The sequence below is a fragment of the Thunnus thynnus genome, chromosome 18 (assembly GCF_963924715.1).
Source record: "Thunnus thynnus chromosome 18, fThuThy2.1, whole genome shotgun sequence".
Taxonomy (NCBI): domain Eukaryota; kingdom Metazoa; phylum Chordata; class Actinopteri; order Scombriformes; family Scombridae; genus Thunnus; species Thunnus thynnus.
Genome location: NC_089534.1, coordinates 22,360,638 through 22,387,410, shown reverse-complemented (window position 1 = coordinate 22,387,410; position 26,773 = coordinate 22,360,638). Strand labels below are relative to the sequence as shown.

Below are 26,773 nucleotides of genomic sequence, written 5' to 3'. Positions count from 1 at the left end.
GGAAAGTCCAAAAGATCAGATAAAATGAAGCTTCAGTGAAGCCTGCTGGGGAAACTGGGTGGGAAAGAGCAGCACAAAGCAGTATAAGTACATGAATAGAATAGAAAATAAATGAGGGTTACACTTCCTAATAGGTCAACCTTTATAAAGGGTTTGTAGGTTGCAAAAATGTCTTAATAATTCATTGATAGTAGAGCTTTTACTTAACCTATTTTGGGCTGCTAGTTTGTGGAAAACCCCTTTGGCCGATGGTTATTTATATTTGGTAATAATGCAGTAATAAATGTTAGTAATAGTTAATAAATGCTTAATAAGTAACTTTGTTTCAGATTCTCTGCAGCCATTTTCTACAAAGTCGTGGAAGGATTTTTCACAATCTGGCAAACCAAGAGTTGTTTGTGTTAATGGCTTATAATTGATCTTTAAGGCATTAGTAATTATTTTATTAACCATTAATAAAGCCATTAGGTACTATTTATAAGTGGGTGTCCATTAATTCACAGTTCTAAATTAATGCACTGGCTAAAATGAGTAACCATAGCAACATGTGGCCAAAGCCTCCGTTTACAAATTATTGCAACGCATTAACAAGTTAACATCTAATTATCACAAAGAGTGATCTCAACATTTCTTTTAACCTATTTGAAGAATATAACAACTTTGATGACCGGCATGCAGCTGAAGAAAAATAATTTTAAAAGAAAAGGGAGAAACTGCACAAGGAGTTAACACCAGGATAGCTAGCTAGTCTTGTTGTTAAACATACTATCAAATTATATTTAACTCACTGTTTGTCAACCGTGCGCAGTGTTATAGCTTAGCCAAAGGGTTCTATGAGATGAGAAGGCTAGAAATATCTCCAGGTGACAAGTCGTATCTAAGGTTCGTCCTATTTACTGGAGCAGTGAACAATGTTTCCATTACATAGCTACAAATATTATAGGATGGTAATGATTGCTCCAGGTATTAGTCAAACCCTCATGTGTTACCCGGGAAACAGAGTCATGGCTTGTGAAAAACTTTTGATTATGATTGTGAAATGCATGAAAATATAAATTAATGGTCTTATTTTTTTCCTGGTGTCTGGTTTTCAGGTGTCTGTTATCAGGAATTAATGGACAACGGGGAGGCCAGAACTGTCCTCCGCTGCATGTTGGACGGTTCTGGCCTCCCCGTTGTCCATTAATTCCTGATAATGGACACCTCATCGGGCATTATCCCTTAAATGAACCAGAGAGGCAATGAGTGGGTGTTTTTGTGAGAGGAAGAGAGACAGAGAGCAACTTTAAAAGCCAGAGAGAGGAGGAGAGACCTGTTAGGAATCACAGAGTCTGGGAATGAACTGTGAGAAATAGCATGGAGGTTGTTGATACCTATGAGCTACAAATGGAGATAACACACAAACACACTCGCACCCACCGGTCCTCTCGTCCCTATCTCTCCTACTCTCTTGTTCATTTCTTCTGGACCTTTAATTGCTTTTGCTTTTATGAAGGAGCTTTTGGAAGGGCACTACATAGAGAGTGGGACACAGAGAAAATGACCGAGTAAAAATGAAGAGAGAGTGTGTGTAAGAGGGAAAAACAGACCCTGAAGGTGTTTCTTTCTATATTGCTGAAGCAGTCCACAGATCAATATACAAACTAATATTGAGGGCATTCAGCCAGTGGCTCTCTAATGCCTCTGGTGTTTAATACAGTTAATGACCTGCTTTCCTGCATATTGGTTACCTTATACTAGACTAGACAGACTCACACTGGCAAGTTAAAATTTAAATTGATTTTGCCATTTTTATGAGCTGACTTAGTCTTAAAAATATCTAACTGCCCTTAAAAAATGTTTCAGATTTTACAGTTTCTGAAACCTTCAAATGCCCTGATATTGCTCAGGTGATAGTTTTGTAGATTCTGCTTTGCAGGAGCCTGCAGCATTGAAGATTCAAATCATGTTTTGTGTTTGTCTCACCTCTATTTACTGTCTTCCTCTCCTGTGTATTAAGCAGAAGCACCAGAATCCTCAAGTCTGTATGAGAATATATACAATTCTGTCAGTGCACAAGAACATATTGCATATATATGAATTCCACATAATTTGTGTCTCTGCTTTTTAAAAGATGTCCCTCTTAACCACTCATTCATTCTCTTATAAAATCCTAAAATTGTATGTTTTTTTTTTTTTTTCAAATGAGTGCGACAATGAAGTTTCAGTTGTTTTAGTAATTTAGTAACAATGAATCATCAGTGTCTGTTTGACATAATCAGTCAGACCACTTCACAAATGTCAGATTTTTGGATCATCTCTAAGAAAAATGCTTTTTACTCAATCTTAAAGAGATAAAAGACAGTTAATTTCTGTAGTGTGAAAGTGCATAATTTACTACAGATTAAGAATAAATTACCACTGAAAATTAAATTCTGTGCATTGGTACTGCATGTGGATCTTGTGGTTGTTCACTCTTGAAGTCAAACCATCATCTGAGGTGCATTTGATTTGTACATGTGCAGGTTTTGGCTGGCAGTGCAGGATCTGAAGAGGATGCCGCAACAGGAAGTGGCACAGAGAGCGCAGGATATCTGGACAGAGTTTCTGGCCGAGGGAGCGCCCAGCTCTATCAATCTGGACTCTCACAGCTACGAACGCACGAGCCAGAACCTGAAAGACCCCGGACGATACAGCTATGAGGATGCACAGGTAGGAAAATACAAGATGTGGGAAGAAAGGGAGAGTAGTGGCTGAATATACTGCATCTGAAATCAGAACCCTCGGTAAATTGTTTCACATCACATAATACATGAACACTCCAAACTAGATTGCTATTCTGTGTATATTTTGTTGTGAAATCAGTCATAAAAACCAGTCAACCTTGTCCATTTTCTCATCAAATGGGCCTCTAACGTAGTATAATAATAATGATATTTGATTAATTATGTTAAGTATTTTTCACTTTGCTTTTGACCCAACACAAACCCTACAGGGACGACAGGTTTAACATTCCCCATTTTAATGAAACATCTCACAACAAAATTGGGGAAAAAGTGACTGAAACGCCTTTAAAATCCCATTAGTACATACACATAGAACTAACAGTATCTACAACTGGCATTTAAAAAAACACACACACACACATTTTTATAAATTACATTCAAACAAGAGAAAATAGTCTGTGTACTCAAAATGCCAGGGGGGTAGAGCCAAACATCCAATTTTCCCCCTCCTGACAGCTGAAAGGTTAACTCATCAGGCCAAACTGAAATTCAATAATACACATAAATAATACACCTGCTGCCTTTTAATATACACTGGCTAAAGAGTGAACTTCTCCATACCTACAGTACTGCCAGCAACTATTCATTTTATCACAAACAATAGGCTACTAAAATGCATTACTTTCATTAGTTGCCAAAAATATACGTAGAAATATAATAACAGATATCATGTTTCCCCACCCTCTCTCTCACTGCAAGGCTCATATTCTGTGCTGTGCAGAGCGATTTTATCTCCCTTTTAATTTATATCTCTTCAGGTGATCAGTGTCAGAGCTCCCTCTTCAGAAACTCTATCCCACACTGTTGTCTGCCCCATTTGTCTTTCTCACACGCTTCACCAATATCAACTAATGGGTTTATATTGTGGAGTGATTTCTAGAGAATATACGCCTCACTGGGAGATGGATAAGATTTAGGGGGGGTGGGGTGTCTATCAAATTTCTTCTCCGGTTACAGGCTTAAAAGGGAAGAGTCAAATAAAGAAAGGATTTCTCCTGTCAGTTACAGTGGTTGCCAGTGAACTTCAGCCATCTTTCTCCCTGAGTGACTGCCTTGTTTAGTTTACTCTGAGTTTCCACTGCAGGATTCATACATCATTTGCACTGACCCACATTGATGAGAACTATACTCGCTCTCAATTCGGTGAACATTTTAAACCTTTTCTCCTCCTTTTCTTACTCTATGTTTTTCCTCCTATCTGTTCATTCAGGACCACATCTACAAGCTGATGAAAAGTGACAGCTATACGCGCTTCCTGCGCTCCAACGTCTACCAGGACCTGCTGATGGCACGGAAGAAAGTATGTGTGTGTGTGTTTCTGTTTGACATCATCCCATGGGTCAATATCAGGGTACATACAGAATGTAATGGTATCATTTCATGTAGCATTAGCAATGTAGTAAGTCGCTTTGTAAAGGAATGTCAATGATATGCCTTAAAGGGTTGATTCACCTAAATAAAATAATCTTACTTCTTGTGGTATCTAACCATGAAGTAGAAGTGCTCAGAAAATCACTGTGCTCAAAATAATGGCAGTGGCTGTATGCTGCTCTTGTGGTGATCGACAGCAGATGTTTTCTTTGTTATTTATTGGTCAAGTTTGCTATATGTGTTTCACCTGGCTGCGAGACATGAAAGGCTGCACAATAGTTTCTCTGTTAATTTAAATGATCTCAATTAACAACTTCTGTAGACCAATTTTAGAATGCAAAGTTGAACATTACATGTTGTATTTCCCAAGACAGCAAAGAGATGGTGTGTGTACATCCCATAGCATAAGTCTTTTTATTACTGACTGAAAAAGGCAATGTTTCAACACCGCCTGATGAAGACCTGGTAGGGTTGAAATGTTGCCTTTTTCAATCAGCCAAAAAGGCTTTGGGAGTTATGGCCCAGTGTGTGCGCATGCTGCTTTTTCCCTGTATCTTTCCAAATGGCCACAGCAAATATACAGAACAGTACTCCTATGAAAAATGCTGTTTTGTTTTTTTTTGTAATTTTGGTGAATTCAGCCTTAAAAGTGAACAAATTTGAGATGTGATGTGTGTGAGATGTATGTGAATATATTAGCTTTGAACACTGGAATGTTTTTTTCCCCTCTTTTTACTTTCTCTTTGACTTACATGGACTCTCCTCCTCCAGCCTGAAACGGAGCAGGGGCGACGTACCTCCCTGGAGAAGTTCACTCGGAGTGTGGTGAGTGTCCCGTTGCCTTTTTGCTTTGAACTCTTAAAAGTGCATTCATTAAAGCCTGAGCTTTCTATGATGGGTTATAACGTGCACTACTGCCATGTCACATCCCAACAAAATAAAGACTAAGAAATTACTGTGACTCTTTGGATCCACTCTGCAATTTTTATGGGAGCAAAACCAGAGCAATGAGGAGAACAAAGTGTTACAGCTTCTTTAAGATAAATGATCAGACTGATTTTATATTACTGTATTAGTCATGAAGCCTTTTCTGGCCCATTTTGGCTATTTTTGTTCACTTTCACTGCTATAATCATTAAAACTAACAGATCAATTTGTACTTGCAAAACTTGCTAAGTAATTACTGCCTGTGTTCAGTAATTCAAACATTTCCACTGACTTTAAATCTTATTGCTGCTGTACTTTGGCTTCTTCCCTGTGGGGAGATGTTCTTGTTCTCTATTGGTTTTAACAAATGGTCTGACGATTAGCTGAATGAGGGGAACAAGTTGTTTATTGCACTAATTAATTTGTCCAGCTTTATAACCGTAAACAAAGAATTGCTTGCATGAGTACTGAATAAGATGGTTCAAGATAAATGCTTAAAATTAGTCTTTTAAAATGTAAAATTCATGCTAAATAAGCATCTTTATGCTCCACTGGCTTCATTAAGTTCATATGTCAGAAGTTTTGTTTGTTTTGCTTCATCAAAGCTATGACAGTTGCCAAGTATTATTTCTTTCACCCCAACACCTAAAGCTTTTGTGTATGCTGACTTGCATCCACTATAGTAAACCACTGAATCTGAGCATCAATGATTAGAAGCAGTAAAAATGTGTCATGTAAGTCTTACTACACTTAATGTATCTAGCTTGCAGTCCACTGTTTGGTTTCTTTATTCATTTATTGACTATCATCTCTTAATGTCCATCACTACTTTCAGTTTTTCTACATTTTTTGCAGGCCGGGTCTCTCTTCTCATCCATTTTTCCTCCCACACTGCTCTTTCTAAATCCTCAAGAAAGCTTTTAACTTAATGGCACTTTGACAGCTGTCACCTTCACCTCTCTTGCTCTCTGCTTCCTCCCAGGGCAAGTCACTGACGGGCAAACGGCTGACGGGCCTCATGCAGTCGTCCTGACAAGGCCTGGATTAAGAGTAGGAGGAACCATACCCAGAAGAGCTGCTTACCCCTGGGGAGCAGGTGGAAAAGGACACTGGGTTGTTTGGGTGGGGCTGTGGGAGGCGGGTGAGGGCACCAAACAAGCCTAGACTGCTGGACTGGACTGGACTGGACTGGACCGCCACCACGTTTAAAACTCACCTCAGATCAGTTCAAGAGGACCGACAGCATGCAATAAGTCACCAGACCTGACACCAGGACAGTGCTGTCGCAGCATAGAGCATAAACAATGCTACTCTTCTTAGGAGGTTTCTACTCAAAAGCCTGCAACATGCCAGGCTTTGCTGTTTCTCTCTACTATCTACACTCATGTTAATATGGTAGCTGCACCAGGCTATCACTTTACTTTCAGTGATATAAACAATGGAATGCTTGAATGCCTTGACTGATGTCAAAACGAGACTTAGATTAATGCCGTAGCTAGCCGTTTAATCTCACATCACTCACTAGGATGATATAAGGGAAATAGGGATAGAGGGATTTACAGTAAACATCCACACTCTTGAACTGAACATTTGCTCACTATTCACAATGATTGCAGTCAGACTGCCTACTTCTAATGGTGGTAAAGGTGGAGTAGTACGCCAACTTTTTAGTAAATGAGCTTTTAGATCAACTTATTGTGTGATGACACAAGATTAACCTCTGTATGTTCATTATTGGTTTAGTTGGTTAGTGTGTTTACATTTCATGTACTAATCGTAGAAGCTAATGTCTGTTTTTTTTATGCTCATTACAGACTGATTAAAACAACAATTGGAAGCTTTTATACGTTATTCTCTGAACACCTTGACCCGCTCTGGTACAGTAGGTCTTTCCTGGAAAACAGGTAAACAGGAAATAATTTTTTAAAATTATGTTACGTGTTTTCAATGGCTGAAAAGACAACAAGTGTCATCAATGCAAACAGACAGAAAATCCAACAAAAGCTTCTAAGTACTGGCAAAAAATAAATATCTACTGTATATCAGTTTCACAGATTATCTCACATAATCTAAGAAAAGAATTTCATGGATTACCACTGTACGCACAATGTGTATGTTTAGCAAACATTGATCAAAGCCTTGTAACAACTGTTCTGAGCAGACAGGTGAAATCTTGTTGTTATAAAGAGCTAAGGACAAACTCATCATTTTACAAAAACAGGTGTTTTACTTTAATCGAGTGAGTTGATATGTTGTTAGGCTTTATTCTATCTTCTGAACATTCCACTTCGGGCAGCCACAAGGTTTATAGTGGGCTGACCTCTAAACATTCTTCATCTTATGTAAAGAAGACCATGATAATAAAAGAGGAATGCACAATAAATAAAAGGATTTGGCCCATTTTTTCATTTGTTTCCATAGACTTCCACCATGAGCTGACACATAAATCTGGGAAAACTGGAGTATTTCACTTTTCAAGAGTTTGTACCACCAAACCTGACAACAGTGATTTGAACACTGTCATATTTTAGCATCAAATTTCCAGAAGAATCCTCAGGTAATGGAGCCAATCACCAGCTTTTGGACTTTGAATGCAGCCCCATTTAACAGGTACATCTTTGCTCTATATGGTCACATACTGCCCTCTAGTGCAAATGAAATGCAGGTGCTAGTGAATGTCAGTTTGTGCCAACTGGGACACAGTTGAAAGAAGAAATATTATCTAACTAAAGGAAGATGGCAAGTAGCAGGTCCATTAGACTGAAACTGACCTAAAAGAAAACTGTGTGGTTACTGTATAGAACAAGGAGCATTAAAATAGTTCTGTTCAAGTGAGAACATTAGCTGGATCTTAATGTCGATCAGATTCATAACAATCAACATAAAGTCTGACTCTAGACTTTGTCCCTTTACATTTTCTATACTGCTTTAGTCCACATGTTTGTATTTCTAAATCTGGCAAAATGACAAATGACGTCATTTGTCATTTTGCCAGTGTGAGAGTAATTCAGACTCAAGAAGTGAAAAATGTATGTATAGTATTGTGAGTTTTGTGATTTCTAAATTTATGTGAATTTTCCGTAGAGTCTCCCTTCAGTATGATCTTCTGTCTCTAGTTCTGCATGTTCATCAGCACTGAAGATCTATATCTATGGGGGAAGAACCCAGCAGAATAACCAAGGGCAAGAATGAAGGACCACAAGATCAACAAAGAACAGTGGTGTGTGGAGAAAAGGGTAGGTGACAAAAAAAAAAAATCTGAAAAGAGGACTGGTCACCCAACACAACAAAAACACATGTGCAAAGCAACTTAAATAAACTAGATTCAAATTGTTAATGAACAAGATCAGGACATAAAACATAAATAAATGCATAGTTTTCTATCTTCGAACACTATTGGCGGGTAAAGTTTGATTCTGGTCATCAATGAAAAAGACTCCTATCCTTTTAGTTGAGATAAGTCTCTATGGAAAAAAAATAACTTATAAATCAAAATAACCAACCACATCACATATTACAAGAATGCTATGAAAATCAGCCTGTAGCTGTTTAGGATTTATGCTTGAAGCATAAATCCTAAACAATCCATTTTAGTGGGCAGTTACCCTCATACAGACCTTTTGGCAGTCTTAATGTATGTGGATGAAGTCTCTCTATAACGTGACAATAACTGTGAAAACTGTTGCAATAGCACCACCTGGTGGAATTAGCAATTAACAGCGCCTTCTGTTTTTTCCTCAAAATTTTGTCTTTATTAATAATCAATCTTATGAATCTTGATCCTCAATCAGAACTTGATGAAATCAATTATTATATATATATATATATATATATATATATTTATTAATCCAAAAATATCCTCCAAAATTTCCAAGAATTCATTTCAACATTATCTGTTTAAAAAAGGACAGGACAATTTGTGTGATGCTATCAAGAAATATATTTTTGTATAATCCACTGATTAAATATCTTCAGTCACACCATGCAGAACAACCTGCAGAAACCTTGTACTTTTCAATTTTGTCATTAACATTTTCTTACATTAACAAGTAATTCAAGATCCAGCTTGTGTGAAAGTATCAAATTATTCCAATTCAAACTAAGGATAATAAATTGTAAAATATTAAAGGAATATTACACCCAAGAATGTCCCTTTATCTAATCACCACCATATCTGTTGAAAGTTCAGCATTGTCAATATAACACACAGCTACTGTTGTTAACTGGCACAGTTTCTGTTTGGCTTTCTCTGTAACAAATCTACTCTCAACAATTTACTCACATCACTGAGTTATTCAAGTTCAATGTGGTCTTCATGCAATCGCTAAGATTTAATGACATTAATTAGTTTAATTAAATAATACTTTTACTAGACCTAAGCTGTTTTGTCTTTAGCTGCTTTTATTGTTCTTTTTGGTCTTTTTTTTAAACTTAAAGCGCTCTATTTGATCTGATTTGGGTGATAAGGTAATGACTACACAATGTTCATTTCTGTGTGAATTATTCCTTTAAGAATAATAAGAGTGGACATTAGTGGAGAAATGATTCAGCCTTTCTCAACCAATTTTCAGGGAACAAGGTTTATGAAGGAAAAATATAGAAAATTCACATAGATATATAAATTGTAACTTTTCTCATTCTTTTCCAGAAAAGAATAATGTGATTGAAGGGCTCAACATACCCAGTTTCATCTCTTCAAGAGGCACAAGAAAAGTTGATTTAATCTTCACATAATCACACACATAACCTAAAGAATAATTAGTTTGAATACTGTGAACAACTGTAACCACAGTACTATAAAACACATTGTAAAACACTTAGAGACCTCAGTTAGTAGCCATTATAGATTTATTGACCAGAGCCTTACACTGCACATAAAGTCAGGGTCTCATGCTGAAAATGTGAGGGTGAATTTCAAGAGTTAACTGCAAAAAAAAAAAAAAATGTTTTTGACAGTTATTTTATATATCTTGCACTTTGAAAACTGCACAGTGCAACTTTGCATGTTGGTATCCCCTAATGGCAGCAAGAACAAGACCCGAATGTTTGAAATTTGCAAATTTCTTTTTAAAAGTTTATATTTTACTACAGGTGAATACAACCTGAGATCCTAGCCAGTGACCACACCTGACAGGAAAATTAATTTTGTCAAACTTCAGGTGGATATGATGGAATTATTGTTATATAAACATTGTACCCAGTCCAGCTTCAAAGACCAAGATTTCTACACTTTATGGACCTGTGTGGCTCCTTACAGAGGTATTAAGGGGGACAATAAAGGGGGGAGGCTCAATGGTACCAATTAGGCAGCTACAGCAGGACAGGAGAGAGGCTGGACTCCTTTGATCTCCAGAGCCTTGTTGAACTGCACATCCATGATCTTAGAGGCTTTGGTGATCTTCAGGTTCCTCATACAACCTCTGAAGGAAGTGCTGGTTGAGAGAGCTGCCTGACGAACTCCAGCTGAGAAAGAGATATAAAACTTTCACATCTCCCATCACAGAAGTGTATGTGTCATGACATGCGACTCCCATGTGCAGTAATGTTTAGTTTCTGTTTTCAGTACGTGTTTTTTACAGCAGCGCTTGCCAGAACAGAATACAATGCTATGCGTATGAAATGTAGATGTGTTTGTGTAAGTATTTTATAGCCATACCAGGATATCCTCCAACGTAGATGGGGTCGTTGGTGTCGCAGGTGTTGGATCGTGCGTTGGGACTCTCTGCTTGGCTTTGCTTCTCATCGACCACTAGCTCCAGCCGGTGGCGGAGCTTTTTGGCAGTGACGGAGTGCCACTGGCCATCACAGAAGCCCTCTCCCTCAGGCATGTGCTCCGCTGTTATTCGTCCAGCTCCATTGTCAACGTGGAAAAGTAGCTGGAAGGGAGAAAGGAAGATTTTAGGTTTTTCGTCTTGAATCTATATCTAGCCACTCCTGTATCAGGAGGTCACCTGTCTTGTTCTGTCAAATTGTAAAAAATGTGTACTTTGGTACACATATTGTACCTAGATACTGTATATACTAATGTATTATGCAATTACACTAGATTAATCACCTTGCCCTGGACGATCTCTAGTCCCAGTCCATCATTGCCTTGGTTACTGATGGCCAACAGCACTCCATTGGTTCGACTGGTTCGGAACTCCAGTGCTATCGACACATCTAGACCCACTCTGTAGGTGGAGACTAGAGACAGAGATGCAGTAAGAGATTATTTTTAACATTTGCAACAGGAAAACAGTCAATTGGTTGAAAACAATTAACTGCACTTGTACAATATGGCCAAACAAAATCCAGCTTGGATTAGATTTTTGCTGAAGTGTTCCTAGATAGTTTGTGGGAGGTTGCTACAGTACATTTAAGGATAGGTTCACAGTTTTTCCAAGTCTGTCTTCAAACAATAGTCAGGTGCCCATATTATATTATATTTCATATAACATTGAAACAGGTTTTGTTCGCTGTAATCATTCCTCCTGTTCATACTGGCTATTAAAAGAACCTCTCCAAACGCGCTTACCATGTAAGTGATGGAGGACAAAATCCACAGTCTTTGTTTTGAGCAAAAATGCATTGAAAAGTTTATCTGAAGATAATCAGGTTTCAGCAGCCTGAGTTAATCAAATAAAGTGGATATCTTCCACAGTTAGTCTTAGTAAAATATTCCCTTGACAGAAAGTGTTTTCTTGTTAAGCTGCAGTGGAAGGTTGTAATAAAAAGATGGATTTGGCACTAACATTTTGAAAAGCTACTGACATTATTTGACTAATTTGGACAGCTGAAGCTTCATATTAGCTTCAAATTAACTTTTAAATACATTTTTGCACAGAAGGCTTGTGGATTCTGTCCCCCATCGTCTTACATTTAAAGTGCATTATGAATGGATCTCTTAATGGCCAGTATGAACAGGAGGAATGATTACAGCATGAAAAACATGTTTCAGTGTTAATTTGGGAACCTGACTGTTTTAAGACAGACTTACTCCCACGGCCTTGTCACTACCGCTTCATTGACAACACACATGTTCATCGAGATTTGTTTTGCTTAGAAGGCACAATTACCCTGGAATTGTATATGTTCAGGCTTGGTCACTTTTTCCAGTTAGTTTGGGAAAATTAAAAATGTTCTACTACAACAGGTGGCAGAGGCTGGCTCTTTTCAGCCATTTATCCATTGTTTTTCAATATCTGTGTTGATATATCTGCTTGCATGTCTGACTTGCAGTATGTGCTGTTTAGATGTTAAAACTATCTCAGGGTGATGGGAGACGTGTCCTCTGCAGCCAGCCTACTGTAGATTGTAGTTTCTTGGTTATTGTGACAATAAGATCAGTCTCCCAACAATTTGTAATTATATTTGTGAGTTTATTTTCCTCCTAAGCACAAATATTTGTATTCATTTCTTTTCTTTTTTTTTTTACCAAATCTTAATTTTTATTTTCAGCTGTTTTCCTGTGGACCTCTCATCTCACCTGCTTTCAGGAAGCCAGTGCCGTCAAAATAGGTTCCTGTCTCAGTAGCGGCAAAGCATGTTCCCACCATGTGACTGGAAGTTGGTGTAGCCATGTTTAGCTTAAAGTCCTCACTGACAGCCTCAGAACGACCTAGACAAAGAGGAAGGTGGTAAACATGAAATGCCTTCTATGTAAAAAAAAAAACACACAAATGACAGTTGTAACCCACTTATTGATAGTTACATGTGTGTAAAATGTAACATATGCATCGGAAATGCAATAAAAATCTATTACCTGTAGCAGCTGCCTTAGTGCTTACAGGACCTCCCACCATCTTCAAGTTACGGATGCATCCATTGATACTGTAGAGAATCTAGGAACAGTGAATAAAAGTTTGTTGATTGATGGACATTTTAAAATTATATTACTGGTTTCAGCCAGTCTCTCCACATGAGTGAGAAGAGTGTGCAAGAGTAACTGTAAAACATTTTGACTGATGTCACAGATTCTGAGAAATGAACTGAACCACCAAACTGAAATATAGCATCCTGTGTTGAAATACAAAGACTTGTTACTTTAAAATATGTACTGTGTGTGTGTGTTTTTTGTTTACCGGTCCTATCCTCTTGGTGGTATAATTTTTTGGTAATCCACCAACATACAGCATTCCCACCACGTCTAACAGGTCCGCCTGGTAAGAAGAGAAGACGATGTATTAATGCAACATAAAAAGGTTTCTGTGTCATGCTGTCTGTCAGAAGTGTACTACCTGGACCCCGAAGTTAAAAAGAAAATTTCATAAGTGACAAAGTTGATACACACAGTTAAGAGAAAATAAATGCTTGTACCTTCTTGGGACTGATCATCTGTTTAGTGTATCGTCCATCAACCATGAGTACACCTCTCTGCTTGTTACGAGTCACACGGATCTGACAGGACAGAAAAAGAATAAAACGATTAAAAAGAAATGGACACAGCATCAACAGAGAAGACAGACAAGTGTTGCCTTCATACATTTTTAAATGCATGATTTAAGGCTTATTAACAATGTGACAAAGTGGTTACTGCTACTAGAAAGTAGGTGTTTCCTGAGATGAATGAGTCTTTAAGGCCTGATGTTAAAGGTGCAGAAAGAAAGGAACCTGTGATAAAACTTTCTGTAGATAACCTATTCAAAATAGATGGTCACAAATAAAGAGAAGACCTAATAATTGCCATTAAACTCTAAAAACATCAGTAAATAATAACTACTGTAAACCTGCTAATAAACACCTGTTCTTATGTGATATTCATATGCATACACAGAAGCAAAAGGGAAAAAAACACATAGTACAGGTCAGTAGAGACAGGACTTTTTAAAGGATATTTTTCTAAAAGTGTTTAGATGTTTCCTTCACTTTCAAGGGACGTACAGAATACATATTCGATAATTACTTAAATTATCTAAAATAAATTGAGTTGTTATAATTTAGTGAATGACTGAACAAACGGAAAATCTCTCATACGAGCACAACCATAAATGAATGACTGAAGAGCTGTCATACCTTGTGCCAATTCCCATCATTGATGGAGAAGGGCACGCAGCCAGATATGTTTCCATGACCAAGATCATAACCCAGACACACCTGTCCGTCCTTGATCTGCAGGGAGAGAGAGAGATGAAGGGATGAGGAAGGGATTACAAGCAAACACGGTTAATATTAGCCTCTATGGCCTTTTCCCTGAAGATGATGTCCTTGGTGTAATAGACTACAGAATGTTGGAGAAGATGTAAAAGAAATAAAACACCACCCTTCAAAATGTTAAAGTTCCAGTATTTCTGTTTCTTGATAAAGTATTCATGGGATCTGATTTGGCAGGAAATCTGCTCGCCTGTGTTGCAGCATAAGAGGGCGCTGCTCTTATGATGCAAACATAACTTGAAGCTTTTAGAGTTTCTGTCAATGGCAGCTTGAGAAAAGAGTCAAAGGCTGTACTTTAAGATATAGAGAAGTAACTTTGGTTAAACTGTGCAACTACTAGAGGCATGAAAAAAAAAACAGAAAGTGAGTGCAGTAAATGGATACCTGTATGGCAACAAAGTCAGCATGGTTGATTCTTGCCATGTAGAGAACAAGTCCAGACTCTTCTTTAGTTCTCAGCTCAAACTCCAATATTAACCTGAATCACACATACATAAAGATCTTTGATTACAACAATAGCATATACAATAATACTAATAAAACATTTGATAAAGGCCTGGTAAATCAGTTCTAAAAAGGCACTCTACCGTGTGTTTGTGTGATGCTCGACATTTATATCAGAATACTGGGCTCGCACAGCATTTCAACATGAATAGCAATTTTGTGTAAAACTAATAACATTTGTTCTGCCAAATGATGCAGTTAATTCATCATCAAAGAGTTTGGCTGTTGATTTGGATGCCTGAAAATGTCTTTTCACTTGAATAACATTGCAATTAACTTATTTAAGTACATTTTCCCAGCCAAATGTTCACATCAAATTATTTATGTTTAGTAGAGCATAGCATAGACTATTACAGTAACCAGCAATGAAGACAAATTGCAGTTTTAAGTGAGTCAGGCGCCTATCTTGACAATTGATTCTTAAAGTACTGACAGATACACAGAATAAAGGAAGATACATTTTGATTTGGATGTCAGGCTGTTCTACTGCTTAAAGACCATGTTCAGGAAATTACTGTTACAGGTCTTCATCCCAAAACAGCTTTCCCAAAAGTTCTTGGGTAAGATCCTGATCACTTATTTGATCATCCATGAATAAAGATCAATACATAAAATGCACACAAACCATTACCTTGTTTATAGACTTAAAGGAATAACTACTAAGCAGATATACACCCATTATCTTTCTAACTTTTTTGAGCTGAAACAGTTAGTCAATCGATAGAAAATTAATCTGCAAATATTTTGATAATTGATTCATCATTTTTGCCATTTTCCAAGCAAAAATGGCAAAAAAAATCATTGATTCCAGCTTCTCAAATATTAAGATTTGATGCTCTTCTGTGTCATTTATGACAGTTAACTGCATATCTTTTGGTTTTGGACTGTCGGTCAGTATAGAGACATTTTAATACGACTCCTTGGGCTGTGGGAAATTATAACAGCATTTTTCACTATTTTCTGACAATTCAAAGACTAAATGGCAGTAACAGCCCTAAACTTTTAGTTGCATTTGCAGCTGTTACTGTTGTTTGTGGAACAGAGAAGTTGTTCTCAGGGTCAGTCAAGTCAACAACATCTTCACCACACGCTGTTATTTATAGAGGATGTTTCCCTGGATTTTGACCTGGTATACATGTTATCCTGTCCAAACTAGCACTCACTCACCTCTGATTTCCTTTATTTATTTAAAACTGCACTCTATAGTGTGAGGAACAGACTTACACACACCCACACATGGGTCACAGTTTGCTGTGTTGAGTATGTGTACATGCATCAGGCATGTAGCTCATGTGTGCACACAGTGAAGACTTACTTGGCAGTATTTATATATTTGGAAATGTTTTCACAGTTATACTGTTACCCGTGGTAGATGTTATATAGGTTGTACTGTGTAGATACCAGAACAAGAAGGATTGTGTGCACTGTGCTGAAAGTAAATCAATTTGAACAATAAAATTATTATTTATTCCAAATGCAAACCTCTCTCTGACTTTGGTGTCATCAAAGGCGAAGCTCATGTGGCTGTTCCTGGTCAGTCCAAACTGATGGGCCTTCTCGAGCGCCGTCGGGGCCACAGCTGACGCACATGAATCCTGGAGATTGGACATAATATGTCAGTTATACTGACAGGGTTTCACCACACTGCTCCTATCGCGTCTTGTCAACAGGAATCTTAACACCTGGACGAAACATGTCAGTCACACTAATAGGGTTTCTGCCTCTGATCTGCAGGAACCTGAAGGGCTGGTCGGTCACAATGGGTCATCAAACATTTCTTTATATAAAACAAGTAAATGTAGAGTTAAAAAATAGTTTACAAGTCCACAAAGAAGATGAAATTCATGTTTATGTTTAAGTGGGGTCTCATGCAATGCAAAAATATATGTTACTTTTTAATTTAAAACAAAACTATACAATATATACTACACTACTGTACATGTATATATTAATAAAAAATATTTCAGCCCTGAGAGAATATTGAACATGGGTTAAATCCATTTTACTGAACTGCATATACTGCAGATTAACATGCTGAATATTTCAGACGGTGCCATCAAGTCACAGCAAGTGGAATTTTAAAATCTGTTTCATTACAATCATCTTTCATCAGTGTTTCTTTGTTCTCTATCGCCTCAAATCAGTTACTGCCGAGGTAGATTTGGCTGACATGGTTTTCAAATCACTAGACCCTCCCACAGTTTAACTCTCATAAATCCTGTCCATATTTTCTTTTTATCTGCACGAAACATCACAACAGTAAAGTCTGATTTCTATTTGATTAGGATTTTTTCTTGGCAGGTGGGTAAACAAGTGGTTACAGAGTATTATCAGAGTATTACTGAACCTCTTATTATAGGGTGCAGTTCTGCTACTGACCAGAAGGTGTCAGTGTTGTAATATATGTAAAGCCAACTTATTTATGACTTCTACTACTCTGTTTCTATTTTCTTTTCACTCTTTCTCCTGCAGTTTTCTTTCTGCTTTCTTCTCCATGCCTCCATTCCTCCTCCTCATTCTCATCTTCATCTTATCCACTCTTCTCTCATTTTATGTCTCCCTCCTGTCCCCCATCTGCTACTTTCTTCTCCTCTCCATTCCTTTATTCTTACTTCTCCTTTCATCTCACTTCCTCACATTTTTTTCTCTTCTACTCTCACTTTCCTGCCCTGTTCTTCTTTCAAAATGTGTCTATTCTACCTTTTCTGCTTTGTTCCCTCAACTCCTCTCTTCCCCTCTCCTGTATCCTTTTAAATCTTCATCTTCTGCTCCCGTGAGCTCAACTATTCTTTGCTCCTCTTTACTGTCCTCTCGTTTTTTTCCAATCTCATCCCGTCTCACTCTCTTCCTTGTTTCCTTCTATCTTATGTTTTCTTTATTTCTCCTCTCCTACTCTTATCTCTTCTCTTTTTGCTTTTATCCCCAGAAACTACTATCTCATCTTTTTGTCCCTTTCCTCAGCTTACCGTGTAATTCCTTTTCCTGTTTACTTTCCTGTGTTATCCCTTTCTCATCACCTAACTCCTCTACCTTCCCTTTTCTCATCTGAAGAACTCTGGTATTTATTTATTCTCCTATCCTCCCTTTTCTCTTATTCCATTCTTCTGTCTCCTTTTGTATCTTCCTCCTCTTCCATCCCCTTCTGATGCTCCCATTCTCTATTTTTCTCTCCTTTTTCCTCTGTTCCAGCTTCTTTTACCTTCTTCCATGTTTTTTATCCTGTTGTATCCTCCCTACTCTTCCTCCACGTCTCCTAATTTACAATACTTCTCTCTCCTGTTGTGTTCTCTCCGACCAATTCTGTTTCTTCTGTTGTCCTCCACTCCCACAGCATTTTTTGAAGCCTCCTACTTTCCCCCCTTTCACCACTTTTTAAAATGTTCTCCTTTCAACCTCCTCTTCTCCTGCTTCTCTGCCTTTTTGCACCATGCCGCATCTCCTCTCCTCCCATCTTATCCTCCCTTCATCCTTCTCCTCTTTTCTCATCATCTTTCCTTCACTTCCTACCCACTCCTTTTCCACTCTCTGTTCATATCACACTGTCCTATCTCCCTCTTCTTCTCATTTCTCAGTCCAACTGTTCTCCAGCTTCTCTTCTCTAGACTTCTTTTGCGTCCTCCTCCTCTTCTCCCATCCTCTACTTTCCCTCCCTGTTCTCTACTCCTTCACCATCTGAGCTTTTACCACTTGCTCCACTGTTTGTCTCCACCTGTCCTCACCTGCTCTTATCCCATTTCCTTCACTTTCCTCTCCTCTTCCCTCTTTTCCTCCAATCTCTTCTGCTATCTCCTTCCAAAGGCTTTCTCATTTGCTCTCTTGAATACATCTCCTATTAAGTAACAAAGCTGCTTTGCCATACCTCCAGTGTGAGTGTGAGACAAAGTTAGGGAGAGAGAGAGAGAGAGAGAGAGAGAGAGAGAGAGAGAGAGAGAGAGGATCTGAGACGACTGAGCTTCTGTGTGTATGTGTGTCTTTATCTCGTCTCTTGTTCTCTTTCAAGTGAAGACATTTCCCACACCGTGACCTTGCTTTGTTACGCCTGACACTCACCTCTTATCATGCTCTGTCCTTATATCCACTCCTCCTCCTCAACCTTCCTTTTTTTCTCTTTCTCACTCTCCCCCTATCTAACAAAAGGGAGACGTCACTTGCTTAGAAGCTCTCTCTCCTTCCCTCTCCCCTTTCATTCTTCTCTTGGCTTCCTCTCCTTCGTCTTTCAATTAAGCCAACAAAAGACGGGCGCCGCTCTGTTCAGAAAGACTCTCCCCTCTTTCCTCCTCTTCCTCAATGGCTGTGCCCTCTCTTCTAGCCTCTTTCATCCTCCTCTTCTTCACTCCCTTTCTCTCATCCCCTCTGCTTCTTTCCATTAAGCTAACAATAGGAAGACGGTCTTCCATTCAGAGTGGCTGGTCTTTGGTTGGAGGTCACACCAATAGAATGTGAAGTCATTAAGTCGGGATTTTGTATAAGTGTGTGTGTGTGTATAAGAGAATACGAGCCTGTGCAGAGACCAGGAGTCCACTTAAAGCCTTTGGTAGCTTTAGCCCAAAATGTCTTATTACTCCAGAGAGGATCCGTTCAAAAATTGTAGTGTTGGTTAAACTGTATGTCAGTGGTTACATCACTAAATAGGGTTTCAAACCATGTTCTTTGAAATGAAACCATAAAAGCTGATGTCAACTAATTATGTACATAAATGCAACAACTTTACAACTGCAAATTTACCCAAAAGACACATGATGTGATTCTGTTACTGTTTTTGCCCTCTGCAGTGCCTTTTTTCCTAACTTTGTTTTTGGGAAATACATAAATTGATATTTCTTTGAGGCAAAGCATCAAACTAAACCTCAGTGCAGATGAAGTGCACCCGTTTGCTTTAGATACAACTGCATCAATATCCCCAGGAGTCAGATTCAAACTATTACCTGGTAACTATAGCTATGATGTAGTAACTGAGTGGCCTGTTACAACACCTCAACATAAGAGCACCAAACGAGCAGGCTCCTCTCTTCTCTCAATAACTAATGTCAAGGGCTCTTGGGCAAAGCACTTAACCCCCAAGCTGCTCAACTAAAGCTGGTCAGTGGCCACCACTTTAAGACTGTGGTTGCGCTGAGCCACTCACAAATCAGCAATGCTACAAATGAGGAGTGGGTAGATGTTGGAAACCTTTATTCAACTGCCTTTTGCCAGTGAAAACAGGTAAAAATAGAAAAGAAGAAATACACATTTAATAGAAGACAGGAATCCAAAACAAAAGTATTAATTGACTCCAAGGGAAATGCATATGAGACACTTCTGTGCATGTGATAAAATATTTCAAAATTGCTTTAGAACAAGAAAATCCGTTCCAACCAGGATTGGCATCATCAGACTTCTATTGTCCTTATTGCTGCCATAATCAATATTTTTAGATAAACAATAGATCAAAAGACTACGTCTTTCAGCATCTTTCAGCTCGTCTTTCAACTTGTTTTGATTTTACGACCTGCAACTTTACTGTTTGAATGACTATGTTGATCCATATCTGCTAGATGTGTAAATGAGCAACTGTTTGCTAATCAGCTTAAAAGCCCCACAAATATCAGTGTTGTGTTTACAGCTTGTTTTTGCTTCTAAGTGGCAAAAATGCAGGTTTTAATTCTAACTGTATTTGATTAATTTGTAGAAAACATAAAGGTAAATGGAGAGAGCAAGTCAGAAACATCTGAGGTGACAGACATTGATTGCTCATGAACCAATAGCGTGTCTCCGTGTTTCTGTGTGTATGTGTGTGTGTGTGTGTGTGTGTGAATGTGTGTATACCGTGTCACTGCTGGGCTCCTGCTCAACAGTGGGCGGGGCTACAGCAGCAGTGGGTGTAGCAGCGGCAGGGGGCGTGGCCTCCTGCAGGTCAGCAGGCAGGTAGTGGGAAGGAAGGGCATTAATGGCAGCCACAAAGCAAGAATGGGAACAATATTTATGACAAGCACATAGCCCTCCAATCAGCTACAGCCAGGCAGTGATGTAATGAAGATGAAAGCTCAGAGGTTATGAAGTAGTGGAGAAACCTAAAGACTTCCTGAACTGAAGCGAAGCATAATTACTAATTTGAATGCATTTTTGGTAAAAGTGGTTCTCCTCGCTTTTCAGACCTGAATACATGTAAAAGTTCTAGATTATGTTACCTCTGGACAAGTAAACTGTAAGTTAAAGTCTGTTTCTTGTTTTCTCAGTATCAAAAATTCAGAATCTATTCTAAGTTATACTTTGTTACTGTCTGATTTCAGCAGGCTGGAGGAAATTAGCGAGCTGTGATTTAAAAGGCTAATTAGAGGCAGTTGTCATGATGTCGTCAATCAGAGCAACACGACCTGAGTGCAGAGCTCTGTCACATGGCGCTGCAACACAACCCTTTCAAAACAGAATTGAAAATGTACTGTGTAACATTGTGCCATATAATCATAAAAATGGCATAATGACAAAGCTGTTAGGTAATGATAATGAAACACATGTTAATATCCAAGCTCTGCTACCCAAATTGATTGATGAAAACACAAAAATATTGACCACACTGCTAAACATGGAAAACAAAAAACAATATTAACTGCCTAATTGGTGTGAGTCATACTTGTCTAAACATAAATAAAATGTACATTTTGTCAAATTACAAAGAGTTCAAATTGTACTGATAGATGCCCAAGTAGCTTAGAATATCATCAAAATTTGTATCATGTTTCAGCCTTTCATAAAGATCAAAGAAAGACACAAAAATACACATGAGAACGGAGGCCAGTGGAACAGAAACTCACCCAGAAGGGACTTTAGTTCTGTATAATCTGCAAACTGTTTAAGGCCATGTCTTCCAAAGACTTAAATCTTTTAAAAAATATATTCTCTTTTCCTATGAAGTCATGAAGTGAGACATTTACTCGTACAGGTATTGCAATTTGTTGCAACTGTTTGAGGGTCAACAAATTCAATATAAACAAAACACCCAACTAACAAAATATGAATTATAAAGACTATTACAGCAGATGGTCTGAAATATGGCGAACAAACTACCTTCATCTTCAGCGAACATGTAGATGGGGGCTCAAAGACCTATGGCTTCTCAGAGCCTGCAGTCTATATCATAAAGCAGATGAACTTACAGCTAATAAAGCAACAAGCCACAGAGTTATAGCTAAGCTGACATAGCTCATTGGCTCTGTGCTTCATGATCAATGTTCTTTTAGAGGTGTAGTTTAGCAGGTAACTGGGCAGTTGATAACCTATGACTGCTGTAAGACCTATAATATATTTAATATATGAAATATATCTTCCCTATCCCAATGCTAAGGGTATGAAACGAATGACTCACTGCCTGCCAGCCTCTTAGCATAGTGGCTAAATGTTGGCTGAGGGTGTTTTGGCTCCTTGGGGCTCATAAAGCATAAATGGCATGCACAGTTAGCCTAGCATAGCGCAGAGGCTCTGCACTGTATCACAGCCTGCCAGAGGTGGAGTTTAGTGTCTCAAGGCTAAAGGGAACATAAAGAAGAGTTAATGGGCTGTACAACTGCTGTGTGATGAAGCGCTAAGCTAACACAGCGAGGCCATGGCTGCATTTCATCCCTCAGAAATAGGTGTGTGTTTGTGTGTGTATATGTGAGTAATAATCAGAAAAAAATAAAAGAATGTGGTGGAGTAGGACATGTGTGCTCTTTTGTATATGTGTGCATATTTGAATATGTTCTTGTTTTTACTGCATTTTTTCTGTTTCTATGTTTTTGTGCATACATGGTTTCTCCATGTGAATCTGTTTGTATGTGCCAACAGTTTAAAATAGTCTGCTTAAACGGAAGTAAGGGCAATTATGTTAATAGAAACCTCTGGTATAATATGAACATCCCTCATTTATTCACATATGCATCATTTCTCATAAACCCTCTGTTGAAAAATGTAATATTAAAGATGAAGAGTATGCCTGATGTATGTATGTCTGTGTATATGTGTGTTAATTTGAGCTACTTACAGCAGGAGGTGGTGTGACAGGGGCAGGGGTCAGTGGAGGACTGCTTGGTTTCGACTCAGGCTCCTCCTCTATCGGCAGAGGATGTGGGGGTGGCGGTGGGGCGAGGTTCGGGCACTGGCCAATTTCAGCGTTCTCAAAGGACACGGGTTGGGAGAAATCTGAGACACTGTGAGATGGACAAGCAATTGGGTTTAAGATGACTTTATATTTATTATTATTAATATATATTATTTAAATTTAGCTGACACTGACAATTTTAATTTTAACTTGACTGAAATTACAGGAAATTGTTAAGGTGTAAGTACATTTTCACCTCACTTTATGAGCATGACTGATGTGCTAATTTGCTGCTTTCAGTAGATGTCTCCAGTACATGTTCCTACGAATCTTCACTGAATCTTCAGGCTGAACTGACTGTACTGAATCATTGTTGTCACCGACCAATTTAGTAGCTTTAGTACTGGAGCTCCACTAACTGATGACAGACGGCACCATTAACAGCTCCCCAGTTAAAGGCTACTTTAACACAGCGAAAGCCACAGAAACAACCATAATGCAATACCTCTGCTGCTGTGTTATTAATATTATAAAGAGTGCTTATATAGGCCTACTGTAGTTAGTATTTAATTCAATGTAACAATTTGAACAGAATGAACTGTCTACATAAGTGAAACCTTTACCATCAGTTCTGTAACCGCACAGCATTATGAATGGCAATGCAATCATTTAGCTTAGAAAAAAGTGAATGAACTATATAGTCAGCGGCAACAATTCTTTCAACCGAACAGAAAAAAAACAATTCAACTCAGCAAAGTGATCGTAATTTCCACCTCGAGCATAAAGCCAATGCACCGACTGTAAAGACGTTATCTGTAACATACACAACAACTGTGTGTGCAGTGCGTGCATGTTACATCTCAGACTCGGCCTGATCTCAAAAATATACCAGGAACCCCAATTCTTTCTGTTGTTTTCCTCCATTTTCCCTCCTTTCTCTCTCTTTTGCATCTATAGGTACATGTAGTATAGGCATAAAGCTTCAGGATAAGGGAACTTTTTCACTTAAGTGAGACATTTTCAATTTGCACAGACGCCTAGAGTGAATTTGAATATTTTCCTGTGAATTTGCATCTTTTCATTGACTTTGAATGCAATCACATTGCCTCTCAAATTCGTTTCACAGTCACTCTGAATAAACCTCAAGAAGGTCCAGGGTCAGGGCCACATAGCACTGACAAGGTTCCTATTACAATAGTAAACTCATGTAAAGGTGCTGGGAAAAGGAAATTAAATAAGAGTGAATTGAGGTAAATCAACGCACCAACATACATTCAGTATTATACAAATCCAGTTTCAGCATTGTAGGTGCTTAATGGAAATAACCACACATAAAACACACACAGACCAACAGTATGAAGGATCAATAGATAGATAGGTGTATATTAGGTAGAAGTTACAGAATCAATGTGGTGGGATATAGGAGTGAAATGAGTTGAGAGATGGACAAACAGGCACAAACAAACACTCAAAGATGAGAGAGGGGTGTAATTTGAGTTATGAGTATGTTTATGATTTTGGACAGCTCTATTACTGCTGTTCAGGCAGAAAGAGACACTGGCTTTATCATCATCATCACCATCATCATGACCTCCAGCAATCATATTAACTACGCTTTAACCTAACAGTGTATGAGGTCAAAATTAGCCCTATCATCCACTGCCAGTAAACATTACAGAGTGATCGTTAGGGTGGCACGCAAAAGCTACCCTGTTTGGGTTTGATACAGAAGGTTTAAGGTGAAAACATGAGTCCACTATATGAGAAATTGAAGTGAAGTGAATTGGTCAGTTTTGCCTGTGTCAGTGTTTTAATATGGTGGACACCAAGAAATAACCGAAATCAAAAGCTGACTCTGTGCTTTTGCCCCAAATTCATCTTGTGATGTTAGAACCATATTACGCTATAGATCAATCAAAACAAACAAACAAAAAAGAGTACTAGTTATTTCTAATTCTTTCTGATATGATCAGATCACAACAAAGTATGTGATGTTAAAATCAAAATCAAATAATCTCTTTGCATTGCTATTAGATCTTCATTAAAGGAAGTGAGCGGGGTCACATGGTCATTAGAATTTGTTTTGGATGTGATCCAGCCATAAAAAAGTAGACTGATCCAATCTGCTCACTAAAACAGTATTTCAGGTTCAAGAAAAAGCTGACTTTAGCTCTCTGATCCAGTAACTAGACACCTAGCTATATATATATTAACTAGATAGTACGTACACACTGTTGACCATGAGGTTCCATATACATCCCTGGAATGGGACGTTGGCTCTGTTGGATGTCTGCTCTACTTCTGCAGGAATGCCACCAAGGAAGATACGCTGCAAGCTTATTGGCTGGTCGTTGGGAAGCGCCGCCTCCCTCTTGGCCTCCTCATCTACCTGAACTGCAAACGATCTGGTAAAAAAAACACACACAAAGTGAAGTACACACACAAATAAACATTAAATGGATTATACGGAGTAAAAATTCTTCAACATATATAAAAATTAGTGTTGCACAGGTAGGAAGCATAAACACAGACTGAACACTAACCTGCCAGGTAGTCTTTCGATGCGCAGTGAGTGCTCTCTCCCATCATTCAGGATGCCTTGCTCAGGTGGTCTGATGACACGGCGTGGACTGTGACTGCCAGTAAACACCAAAACCTCCAGAGAGCCTTTGCTCAGCATGACTGAGAGGTAGGGCTGCAGGAGTTGGAGATAAACTTTATTAGCTGTGAAAATCTGTACATCCAAACTACTCTCAGGGCACAGGAGTGGGGAGATGAGATGAAATGGAAAAGAAAATGTTCAGTTGGATGTGTAAGAGAAGGGCTTTGAATTTCAACCTTATACCAAGACCTATAAAGGCAATTCATCTAGCATTACTGCCTGATAAATTATACACTATAAATAGCCAATTATACAGAAAGATTTGAGAATTTAAAGGAAATGAAGAGTTCCCAGCAAACATTTTGACACAGATGTTGATACAAAAGCCTGCATTAATGTTAAAGCCCCATGCAGCATGACAAGAAGGTCAAGGTTTTCACCTATAAAATGCAATATCTCAACATATACTTAACATTCATAGTTCCAAGAGGATGATTCTTACTTTGACTTTGATGATCCCCTGACTTTTCTACTAGCGACACCATGAGGTTTATTAATTCCTCTACTGTGAGGGACATTCATGTTCCCCTCAGGATGAATTGCAATCACTTTGACGACTTTTAATCCAGCGCCGCTATCATGTCAGCATTTTTATTTGTCCAATACTTTGGTTTATGACCAAATATCTGAAAACTGATTAAGTTCCCCATCAGTCTCAGCTGTACTTTGTGTTTAGAGCTAATTAGTAATTGTTAGCATACTAGCATGCTAACCTAAAATTATGAACACAGTACAATAAACACTGTACCTGTTAAACATCAGTGTGTCAACATTGTCAGTGTGAAATTAGAAATATTTTTTTCCAAGAGTGTCCTGATCAAAGTAGACAGCAATGACATTGAGTTACAGACTAATAGGATATAAAACCATGAAAAAAAATTCCAATAAGAATCATATAAAAGATTACATCCTAGAAGCCAAGAACCTTTTACAACCATAAATGAGACCAACATGATACTATTAAAAAATAAATTAATTGGATTGATAAATCCAGATTCTAAAATATACCAGAACACTAGCAGATAGATGTTTCAAATGAATGTTTAGTTGCCTTTGGTAGTCGTCACTTTAGATTAAACTTGTCCATCTCCGGCATGCAGCCATTTGTTAAATGTTTGTCAGGAACAGGAGAGGAGGAGAAAGGAAGGACATGGGGACAAAACCAACAGATGAGAAGTGAAGGGAGGAGAAAAGAAACACATCAGGGAGAGGAGACTGGGGATTAAAGAGCAGAGAAAAGGGAAAGGGGAAAGGGGAGAAGAGAAGGGGGATATATGGGGGTATATAGAGAGAAATTGGGAGGAAATAAGAGAAGTAGGAGAGGAGTGGAGAGGAGAGGAGAGCAAGGAGGAAAGGATA

The 26,773-nt window shown here is 38.3% G+C and overlaps 2 protein-coding genes across 10 annotated transcripts in view; one reads left to right on the top strand and one right to left on the bottom strand.

Moving 5' to 3' along the window:
* rgs6 (regulator of G protein signaling 6) overlaps nucleotides 1-6,907 on the top strand; it is an 89,379-nt gene extending 82,472 nt beyond the window's left edge. For all 3 annotated transcript variants that reach the window (XM_067573027.1, XM_067573029.1, XM_067573026.1), the window contains 4 exons: nucleotides 2,505-2,691; nucleotides 3,976-4,065; nucleotides 4,908-4,961; nucleotides 6,046-6,907. In XM_067573027.1, the coding sequence (XP_067429128.1) occupies nucleotides 2,505-2,691; nucleotides 3,976-4,065; nucleotides 4,908-4,961; nucleotides 6,046-6,096 (382 nt within the window). In that variant the 3' untranslated portion in view covers nucleotides 6,097-6,907. The remainder of the gene's footprint in view (nucleotides 1-2,504; nucleotides 2,692-3,975; nucleotides 4,066-4,907; nucleotides 4,962-6,045) is intronic.
* A 2,539-nt stretch (nucleotides 6,908-9,446) lies between these two features.
* lama2 (laminin, alpha 2) overlaps nucleotides 9,447-26,773 on the bottom strand; it is a 206,463-nt gene continuing 189,136 nt past the window's right edge. For 6 of the 7 annotated variants that reach the window (XM_067573019.1, XM_067573020.1, XM_067573022.1 and 3 more), the window contains 14 exons: nucleotides 25,296-25,447; nucleotides 24,981-25,157; nucleotides 22,696-22,861; nucleotides 20,505-20,585; nucleotides 16,182-16,294; nucleotides 14,580-14,673; nucleotides 14,058-14,153; nucleotides 13,362-13,442; nucleotides 13,127-13,204; nucleotides 12,808-12,886; nucleotides 12,532-12,663; nucleotides 11,119-11,249; nucleotides 10,720-10,939; nucleotides 9,447-10,526 (listed from right to left, as the gene is read on the bottom strand). In XM_067573019.1, coding sequence (XP_067429120.1) covers nucleotides 10,366-10,526; nucleotides 10,720-10,939; nucleotides 11,119-11,249; nucleotides 12,532-12,663; nucleotides 12,808-12,886; nucleotides 13,127-13,204; nucleotides 13,362-13,442; nucleotides 14,058-14,153; nucleotides 14,580-14,673; nucleotides 16,182-16,294; nucleotides 20,505-20,585; nucleotides 22,696-22,861; nucleotides 24,981-25,157; nucleotides 25,296-25,447 — 1,761 coding nt within the window. In that variant the 3' untranslated portion in view covers nucleotides 9,447-10,365. The remainder of the gene's footprint in view (nucleotides 10,527-10,719; nucleotides 10,940-11,118; nucleotides 11,250-12,531; nucleotides 12,664-12,807; nucleotides 12,887-13,126; nucleotides 13,205-13,361; nucleotides 13,443-14,057; nucleotides 14,154-14,579; nucleotides 14,674-16,181; nucleotides 16,295-20,504; nucleotides 20,586-22,695; nucleotides 22,862-24,980; nucleotides 25,158-25,295; nucleotides 25,448-26,773) is intronic. The other variant, XM_067573021.1, reaches the window with a different exon arrangement.